Source organism: Ixodes scapularis, unplaced genomic scaffold (assembly GCF_016920785.2).
Source record: "Ixodes scapularis isolate PalLabHiFi unplaced genomic scaffold, ASM1692078v2 PGA_scaffold0__279_contigs__length_252992795, whole genome shotgun sequence".
NCBI lineage: Eukaryota > Metazoa > Arthropoda > Arachnida > Ixodida > Ixodidae > Ixodes > Ixodes scapularis.
In genome coordinates this window covers 114,242,971-114,253,151 of record NW_024609835.1, presented here as the reverse complement: position 1 = coordinate 114,253,151, position 10,181 = coordinate 114,242,971, and the positions used below count along the sequence as shown (strand labels likewise).

Here is a 10,181-nt window from a genome sequence, read left to right as displayed (position 1 = left end):
CTGACTCACTGTGTCGGGGATGCTTCCTATTCTCAGAAGCATTTTTGTTGTCTAAAAACCGACAGAGATGTCGCGACGCTTTCAAGACTTTTTTTAGCCTGTCATAGCTGAAGCGGGCACTTCAGCTGTTCATTCAGACAACATATTCCGCGCATCTAACTCCGTCTGAGGGGAATTTTCTACTGAATGTCTGACCTGTCACTGTCCCGAGATCCACCATTTAAAAGCCTGAAAGGAAATAAGAAGCGGGAATAAACAGGCCCCTGTGAAATAGCTGCCAGTCAGGACGGCCCACTGTCGATGGGCGCAGACCCAAGCCAAGCTCTTTAAAAAAAATCCCGGGCCGGGGCCGGGGGGGGCTCTGCCCCCCCGTGAAGCCGTCCGGGGGGGGCACGAGCCCCACTGCCCCCCCGTAGTTGGCGCTTATGAAACTTTGACGCTGGTGAGGCCATTGTGGTGGATAACAGCTCGAAAAAGTTTGACATGCGAGCCCTTTTGCAACCTTTTCGCGTCGGCGGAGACATGGGTCTCTATTTAGTAAATTTCGAACGGGTTTGCGTTAAGATGGGTCTTGTAGAGTCGAGCTGGCCTCAAAGGCTCTTGAGTTTACTGCCAGTGGAGGTGGCCGACGTTTTGGCCCGACTAGATCCTACAGCAGCCGATGACTACGCATCCGTAAAGTCATGCCTGCTTAGGAAGTTCAGGTTGTCGCCTGAAGCTTTTCGACAGAAATTTCGAGAGACAAGGAAAGGACCGGACGAAAGTTACGCGGAGTTCGCTTATAAGCTTAAAGGCTTTCTGGAAAGTTGGCTCCGTGGTGTCAACTCTTACGAGGATCGTGAAAAGGTGCTGGAGCAGATAGCACTAGAGCAGTTTCTCTCCTGTATTCCGACAGGTCTAAAGGAGTGGATTCAGGATAGACCGGAAGTAGAAACGGTGCAAAAAGCTGCAGATTACGCGGATGAGTACTGCTCTAGGCACGGGAAGAAAGTTGTTGAAGAAAACCGTAGCTCAAACCGTTTCTACGAACGATGCGGACCTCGCACGTTCGTGAAGAAAGGCGCCGAAAAGGGCAAAGAGAGTGAAGTACCGACAAAGGGAGTGTCTGATTCAGACGAAAACAAACGTAAAATGAAGGCGTTCGAGGAGCGTAAACCAATAGTGTGCTACAGGTGTAAACAGCCTGGTCATGTCGCTTCTGGTTGCCGCGTCCCTAAAGTTGCTCCCGTTAACTTGTGTCTGGGAGAAGCGGAGGACTTACTCAGGCCGTATCTGTACGACATGAAAGTAAATGGTAAATTCTGCAAAGGTTTACGAGATACCGGCGCCACGTATGATCTGGTACACTCTTCGCTAGTGGAGCAAGAACATTTTACAGGCGACTGTGTGTGGATCCGTCAGGCCTTGGAAAATCGGGCAGTTAGTCTGCCCGTCGCTAAGGTAAAACTAAACGGACCTTTCGGAGTAGTGGAAACGGAAGCAGCTGTTTCTGACGGAGTGCTTCCAAACTGTCCGTACATACTGTCAAACAGAACTGCAAGGCAATTGAGCGAGTCGGGTATACCGCTTGACATGAATCCTGTTCTAGTCGTCACGCGCTCAATGACAACTAGTGCAGTGCCGGAAACACTTCAGACGGAAGCGCGCGCGTCGACTGGTAAAACCAGCAGCGGGCCCGATAAAGAGCCGAACGAAGGAGCTGACATGACCACGCTGGTTTCGCCGGAGAGCAGCAATTTTCGTGCGCTAGCCGGTGTAGATAAGCTTACGCTTATCGCCGAACAGTCATCCGACCCGAGTCTTTCAAAGTGTCGTGATAGCGTGGGAAAAGATATCAAGCCGAACATCTCCTTCTTTATGAGCAACGGCATTCTTTACCGTAGTTTCAAGGACAAATCGGGGAACGAGGTAGATCAGATTGTCGTTCCATCCAAGTATAGAATTGCATTACTCGAGCTTGCTCACGGAGAAGGGTGGTCGGGACACCTAGGAATCACAAAGACCAAGTGCAGGCTTTTGGCAGAATATTATTGGCCGGGCTGCTTTAAGGAGGCTGAGCAATTCGTCCGTTCTTGCGACACCTGCCAAAGAACAGGACGACCAAACGAGCGCCGAAAGGCGCCTCTGACACTAGTGCCCATAATCACGGAACCTTTCAAAAGGCTTGTGATAGACGTCGTAGGACCCCTACCTACAACTAAGACGGGTTTTAGGTACCTTCTAACGATATTATGCCCAGCCAGCAAGTTCCCAGAAGCCGTTCCAATGAAAGAGCAGACATCGGTCGAAGTAGTAGATAACTTGCTCTCGATCTTTTCTCGGATCGGGTTTCCTAGTGAAATTCAATGTGATCTGGGTAGTGTTTTTACCAGTGCTCTAACAACCAGCTTTTTCGAGAGGTGTGGCATTAAGATTGTTCACAGTTCTGTAAGCCACCCGTAAAGTAACAGCGTAGAGAGAGCGCACTCGGTAATGAAGCGCATTCTCAGGGCCCTTTGTCACGAACAGAAAAAAGAGTGGGACTTGGCATTGCCCGCTATGCTTTTCGCGTTGCGAACCGTTGCTCACGAGTCAACTGGTTTCACGCCAGCGGAACTGGTCTATGGACGCAATTTGCGTTCACCTTTGCGGTTGCTGCGCGAGGGCTGGGAGGGTGAAGCCGAGAACCCAACAGTGGTGGAGTATGTGCTTTCCTTACTAAACCGTCTCCACAAAACGCGTGAGCTAGTTGAGGCTAACCTGGGAAAAGCGCAGTCGCGAGGTAAAACCTACTATGACAAAAACAGCCGCCTCCGAACGTTTAAGGTGGGTGACAAAGTCCTACTTTTGAGGTCTTCTAAGGCTCATAAGTTGGAATTGCAATGGGAAGGACCAGCAACGGTCCAGCAGAGGCTATCAGAGACAAATTACGTGGTAAAACTGCCAGGTCGCAGAAAAGAGGTCCGCATATACCATTGCAACCTTATGAAGCCGTACGTGGAAAGGGTGCAAGTAGTCAGCATTGCACTAAACCAACCAGAGGAAGTTCCTACACGAATTCCTGAGCTGGGAAAAACCGACGGGATCCTGACAATCGCCGAAGTCGTAGAGGCCGCAGTCGATAAGACGCTCACCCAAAACCAGTTTTCGGATCTTACGGCATTAATTGGCAAATACCAAAAATTGTTTTCAACTATTCCCGGAAGAACGAGTCTAGTCGAACATGACATCGAAGTGAGGACTCGGTCAAATATTCAGTGTAAGGCCTATCGCTTTTCCCCCCGCCAAGAAAAGCTATTAAAGGAGTCCGTAGATCAAATGCTAGAGCTAGGGTTGATTGAGCGGTGCGAGAGCGATTTCGTGTCTCCTATGATTCTGGTAGAGACTCCAGGAAAAGAACCTCGTCCCTGTGTGGACTACCGAAAGTTAAACGCGGTAACGGTAACAAAAGTCTACCCAATCCCTAATATCGAAACTTGCCTTGAGAAAGTAAGCAAAGCCAAGTTCATCTCAACCATCGACCTCGTTAGAGGTTACTGGCAAGTGCCACTTACCGCGAACGCCAGTAACCTTGCCGCCTTCATGACCCCGTTTGGTGTTTTTAAGCCGCTTGTCCTGAGCTTTGGACTGAAAAACGCACCCTATGCGTTTTCGAGACTGATGAATCTGGTACTGGTCGGAACCGAGTCTTTTGCGTTACCGTACCTAGACGACGTCGCTATATTTTCGGACACGTGGAGAGAGCACGTTCAGCACCTAGAACAGGTGTTCTCGCGCCTGCAAGACGCAGGACTTACAGTCAAGGCGAAAAAGTGTAAGTTTGGCCGAGGCGAAGTATCGTATCTCGGACACGTAGTCGGTCAAGGAATGAGACGTCCACAAGAACTCAAGGTTCAGGCCATTAAAGAGTTTCCCTTGCCACAAACAAAAAAAGATTTGATGTCCTTTATCGGACTGGTGAATTACTACCACCAGTACATTCCCCAGTTCTCTGAAAAGGCGAGTCCCCTGACGGATGCGCTCAAGAAAACTGAGCCCACTAAGATCAAATGGGACGATCGCAAGATAGAGGCGTTTGAGGCTCTTAAGTTAGCCTTGGCGACTCAGCCCGTATTAGTCAGCCCTGACTACACAAGACCCTTCTTAGTGCAGTGCGACGCCAGCGAAAAAGGACTCGGCGTCGTTCTAAGCCAAGAAAATGAAGGGGAAGAGCACCCCGTTTTGTTTGCCAGCAGGAAGCTAACGTCAAGGGAGCAAGCCTACAGTACCATCGAAAAAGAATGCGCTTGTCTCGTATGGGCTGTAGAAAAGCTTCGCTGCTATCTCTATGGTTCGGAGTTTATTTTAATTACAGATCATAGACCGCTCACATGGCTTCAGCAGCTGTCCCCCAAAAACGGTCGCTTGTTACGCTGGAGCTTGACCCTCCAGGAATATTCTTTCTTGGTTCGACATAAAAAAGGAAAGCTTCATGCGAACGCAGATTGTCTGAGCCGAGCGCTCTAACCGGCGCACAGTGCGATTTTCTGTTTCTTTTGTCTCATCTGCACATTTGTAAATAGTTCCATTCAATTTCATTCATTAGCTGTCTATTCCCGAAAGATCGGGAACGATATTTTCAAAAAATTCTGGCTGCGTTTGGGGCATATTTTGTAACCTATTTCTTTTGAATAATTCGTGCTCTCGGTGAGTGGAAAGGGCGTTTCGGGTGCCTCCGCAGTTTCTGTGGTGCTTGGTTGTTGTTGGCCCTTCTCATTCCCCTCAGAAGCACGACGGACCTCTGTTGTCATCCCGACGTCCTGGCACCGACGGCACGTGACAGCCGCTGCTACTCCTGGGCCGCTGGCGACTTTGGCTCATGGTCGCAAGGATCGCCATCACCGCTCCTTCCTGCTCCTCTCGGACCGCACAGTCGACGCTTCCGACCAGTCAAGGACACTAAAAACTGCAGTGACGGTGTTGGGCCGCGCGTCGACGCTTCCGGCCAGTTTCGCAGACGGTGTTGGGCCCTGCGTCTCCAGGACTTCCCGCCCTTCGGATCAGCGCAAGCTGAACCTGTATACGCTGTGAAGGTTTCTTCGAGCAACGACTGTGAAGTTCTGCGCAAGCAGCACTAGGATTACGCCGTTCGTTTGTCTGTCGAACATTCCCAAGGACGTGCTTGAAACCTGGAGAGTGGCGGGAAAATTGTTTTATGCGGTTTCGCCCTAAAAGGGGGAGGAGTTGTTACGATGCGATGTTATCGCTTATCGCTGTCGCGGCCGCAGCAGAACTGCTGAGTCAGGGGGGCGTACCTCTGGTGCTTGCTGCCGATATAAGCGGCATCGCCGGCAAGCTTTGTGCTCTTTTGGTTCCGGCTGCCGAACAATAAACGCTGCCAAATAAACGTCGGTCTCCGGATTCGTCGATTCTCCCGGAGAAACGTAACAAGCCCCAGTCGCAGCATTTTGACGGGAAGGCAGGTTTTTGTCAGGTTCCTTTCAAAATGACGCAAGAATACACGTCTCACATGGGGGCTTCCGCCCACAGCCCCAGACCGAAACCGCGCCCGACGCGCCACCACCGCGCCGTGACGTAACAAAGATGAGTTGCCAAAAAAAATTGTCATTCCTTCTTTTTTTTTTTTTTTTTTACATTGTTTGCGCGCGCTTCGAGATAACAAAATCCCTCCTCTGCAAAAGCGGAACTGAAAAAGCCTCCCCTCTCCATCTTACCATCACCCACCCTTTATTTTTTTTTTTAAGTGATTTCTTTTTGCTTGATACTTGATAGCCGATATCATTTTGGTGATCAGTTTCTTTCCAGTTTCCTCGTCGCCGAGTTGAAGACGATTATGGTGTCTGAGAAATAAGTTTTTCGTGCAAGCTGGCTGTAGTTTGGCCGGTGTCATCCGCAGTTGCTCGTTGGAAGCTGATGCTCGTTCTCGTCGATTTAATATGCTGTTCACTTTTACAAAGACAAGATATAAACGCCGCATGGATAACCTTTCCTCGTAGGGTAAGTACTTTTTCTTTAAATTTTTTCTTGGGTAGACTGTTTTATCGCACCGGGAATGAAGTTGGAACCGTGTAGACATGGGTCGAAATAGAGCAACCAACTTGGGCAGCTACGCGATCATGCTAAAGGCGCAAACGAAAGACCGTTCTGCAATCGGCAAAGCGAAGAAAATGCTCACTTAGGTTTTCAGTAACTACGCTCAAGCGTCCACAAAACGTACTTCGATCAAGATGTGTTCGCGGAGCAGAGAGCAGTGAGAGTTTCAAAAGACTGATCTGACTTCGCATCGAGTTCAAGGACAACGCCGGGCTTCGAGCGCATTAATTCCACATATCGAGTCAAATAGGGCATGTAGAAATTCCTCTCGAACAGAATGCTTATTTTACACGTTTTACGGCATTTATTCATCTCCGACGGCGTTGTGTTTTCCACGGCCTCGACGGAAACCTGCGGAGCTTCACGCCTGCTAAGCTTTAAAAATTGGGTTGTGTGTATGTTCATACAGCCTAGAACTTGGTCTGCCTCAACGGGCAACGAGTCTCCCAGCTGTAAATGAGACATTTAGCCAGTGCAGTACAATCCCTAGCCTGGGGTCTTTAACGTGCATCACGCAGAACCCAGGATCCTGGGTTCTGCAGCGTGAGCTTTCGCTCCACGTGCTCCGCGAGCTAGTGTGCGCTAGCCCACTAGGCCACCAATTCCCTGCCTGCTAAGCTTCCGGTGTTGCGACGGTCCGGTACGCAACATGGAGGAGCAAACCTGTCTACTACAGTTGCCGTTTTGTCCCTCCGCTACGCTATAACCGAAGAAAACGCCGTAGCTGCGTATGCGCGCCCTCAGCCTTGTCTGCATAGTTTAAGGTCTTGTGGCGGATTACGGAGCGCTATCCGGGTGCCTAGCGCACACCCTTTCCACTTGACCTTGACCGCCCTTTCGCCATTTTTGGGGGGCACTGTTTTCTTGCAACACTAATCTGTTCCTATGGGAGAAGGCGAGTCCGGTTGCCCTCCATTTGTAGTAGGCGGCGAAACCGTCATGGGGCACTCCTTACTGGAAAAAGGTCCATTCCAAGCTCGAACAGCCCTACGAGAAAGCAGGCTCGCGAGAGGGCCTTCCCAGTGTTGCAAATATTTTGAGCTGAATGGCGCAACGTGTCACACCAAACTTGGCTGTCCTTTTATTTATTTATTTATTTATTACATGTTACCCCGCAGCGCCAAGAGGCATTATTGCAGGGGGGGGGGGGGGGGGGGTGAGGATACATTTGCACAAGAATTACAGTTCTGACATGCAGAAGGTATAAATATGGTTCCCAAATACAGCTATCCGCTGTGTAAGCATCTGTCTTGTTTAGTTTGTTTGTGTTTTAATTCGGCTTCTAAGATTGTTAGAAAATTCATGACCAACACGATGTTTTTCCAGATTGTTTTATTCTCCAGAAATCATCGCGATCATGTTCACTGAACTTTTAGTACAACAGTTATTAAACGCGGATCTTTTTTTTTTTTTTTTTTTTGTCAAGTTGATGACGCACGCTGCCACGCTCACCCTCGGACCTGTCAGTGTGTTACCCTCCTTCCCCTCAGAACTGGGAAAGGGAGGGTGAAAACTAAAAAAAAACAGTTCCCACTCCTTTTTTTTTTCTTACCGCAAATTAGGCGAGGGCATTCTTTCCTTCCCATCCGCGTCGTCTCCGCGATTCCTTCAAGAGTTTGAAGCTAACAATGAGCGTCGAGTGCCTCGTGATCCAGGGACCGAAGCAGAAAGTGAACGCCGATCGCAAGTTGAGGGGCGTTCACGATGCACTCCTACAATCGGGCTTCAGAGGCCCTGTGACTCCTAGCCTGCTGGTACAGGTAAGCGCAACCATTTTCTACTAATATTTGGTGTTTGGTCGTTTTCATCAAGCATGATTTTCTCGACGTTGAAAGGTAACTTTTGAGTCTAAACTGCAGTCTCCCTGAACTTTTTTTTTTTTATTTCATGTACTATCGGTTAAAAATGAAATGCGAACAAAGGAGCGCGTGGCTCGCGGTACAGGCTGCGCCGCCTGGCCTAGGCGAGGGTGTGTGGCCTACTTCGATGTGTTCACACTAGGGTGTCGAACCGAAATTTTTATCGGTTTGGTTCCGGTTCGGGTTCACGGCTTTCGGTTCGGTTCCGGTTCAGTTCCGGGGAGCAAAAAATACCGTTTCGAACCGAATCGAACCGGTTTGAACCACTAAATTGAGAATATATTTTCCGCGTAAATAGTGTATATACTGGCAATATACACTATTTACGCCGTGAAGCGATTAACTATATAGTTGCTTTGATCGTCCCTGCAATTTACTTTTGTTTTTAGGTACCAAAAATATTAATTTCAGTTATTTAATTTGCACCTAAGAGTAGAAGAAAATCTACATTAACATACATAACGTCGTGTTCATACATCCCTTTGCTTACGAGTAAAATATATTTTACCTGAATCGAAGTGTTTAAAGGGACCATGAAATGATTTTAAAATCGAATTTCATCCACCGCACGTCGTAAAAGGTGGGAAAAGGAACACAAAAACACAAGACTAGGGAGCCAAAAAAAATTATTTGCTATAGAACTTTTAAAAGAAAACTGGACTCTTTTGCGACTTCTTTCCTTCGAAAGCTCTGCCTTTTCACTGCGATGCATACGCAGAATCGGTGCACGTCAGCCGAATCCACATCGCCTATTGGGTAAGAGCCTACCTCACCAGCACCGCGATCGTAAACAATAAATAGCCGGCGAATGTTTCCTGAAAGTTTTGTTAAATAATATTCAGATCCACATTTTGTAGCATAATTAGAGATGTGTGGCGAAAATTGCCAAATTTGATAATGCTGAGAGCCAAGCGCCATCTATCGTGTGGTAAACGAAGCAACTACTGCGCGTGCGCAGTAGGGCAGGGCCAAGTTTTGAGCGGTTATTTCCTTTGGTTTCCTTCCTCTCAAAACTCTGACTGACTGAACGTTTATTTTTCTACGTGTTCATCTCGCGCGTGCCGACTTCAAGCAGCAAGAAAGAAATGTACCTAAAACAGACCACGACGAACAAGAACGCTGGATCCACAAACACCCGAGAAGAGCGACAACAGCCGCGAATCCCGCTCCGACGAAACTCTCAGAATATAGGCCTAGCAGGCACTCCGACTCGGCGCAGCGTTGCTTCGTCGCAAGACCGTCTGCCTACGACCGGCTGGCGTACTGAATGGAATATGCCCGCGCTACCCTTGTGGACCCTTCCGTATTATAGTTTGATCGCTGACCTGAATTTTAGGTTAAGAGGTGAGGTCAATCTCTTCCCCTTGTTTTCCGAGGCAGTGTTGACGAACACTCGTCGAAAAGGGACTCTCGTCGATCCTCTCCTTGTTTTGTGTGATATAGAGCTGAAATAAACGCTGTATGGATTACCTTCGTAGCACGGTATGTACACTTTGTTATTGGTATGCCATTTTTATTCTGACAGACTGCACGTCACTGTCGAGCTGTAACAGTTCGTGGGAGGTATACGTGCAATACCGGTCCAACCTTTCTTTGCCGAGTGTCGCGTCAGTATCGAGTTGCAATTGTAAAAGATCGGTCCCGAAGCGCTTACCAACAGCGCGAATACAGCACTTCCATCAAACGCGCGCGTCCGCTCCAAGTGTTAACAGGTATTTACGTGGCTCTTGCTGACACTCGTAGTTCAAACTTATCTTTTTTAACGTCGGCTCGCTCCTGCATCTCCAAGACCGCGAAAAACGCCGCGGCAATTTGTTTCCATCTACGTCGCTTTGCAAACGACTGACACTGGCCGCCTTTTGCCAACAATGACAGTTGGGTTGACTTCTGGAGTCTTCACCGGAAGACTCGCTGCACTTCCCAACAGGCATACCGGTGTATGGGACTAGTCCCATGCTGTCGCTGTAGCGCAACGTATCTCGTTGAATTTCGCTCAGCTGCGATGCGGCGATGAGAGGCGCCGATTCAGAAAATACATCGGTGACATCGGCGCAGTAAAACCTACCGGCGCACCCCAACTCGTCGCCGCTAATGCTCCCATCTCCTACTGCCGAGAGAAGTTCCGGTTCCGGAATTAGCGTACGTCACGGCTTGTTTTGCGGTCAAGAAAAAGTCGATATTTCATTAATTTTTTGTGTAGAAGTTAATAAACCGAGACGAAACGGATGCCTGTTCGGCATTCAGAGAACA

At 48.8% G+C, this 10,181-nt stretch overlaps 1 protein-coding gene across 1 annotated transcript; it reads left to right on the top strand.

Annotated features, from left to right (window-relative positions):
- Positions 1-564: 564 nt before the first annotated feature.
- LOC121048254 lies at positions 565-2,442 on the top strand. The gene has a single exon (XM_040504380.1). It carries the CDS (start codon positions 565-567, stop codon positions 2,440-2,442), a length of 1,878 nt encoding a protein of 625 aa, XP_040360314.1.
- Positions 2,443-10,181: the final 7,739 nt, after the last annotated feature.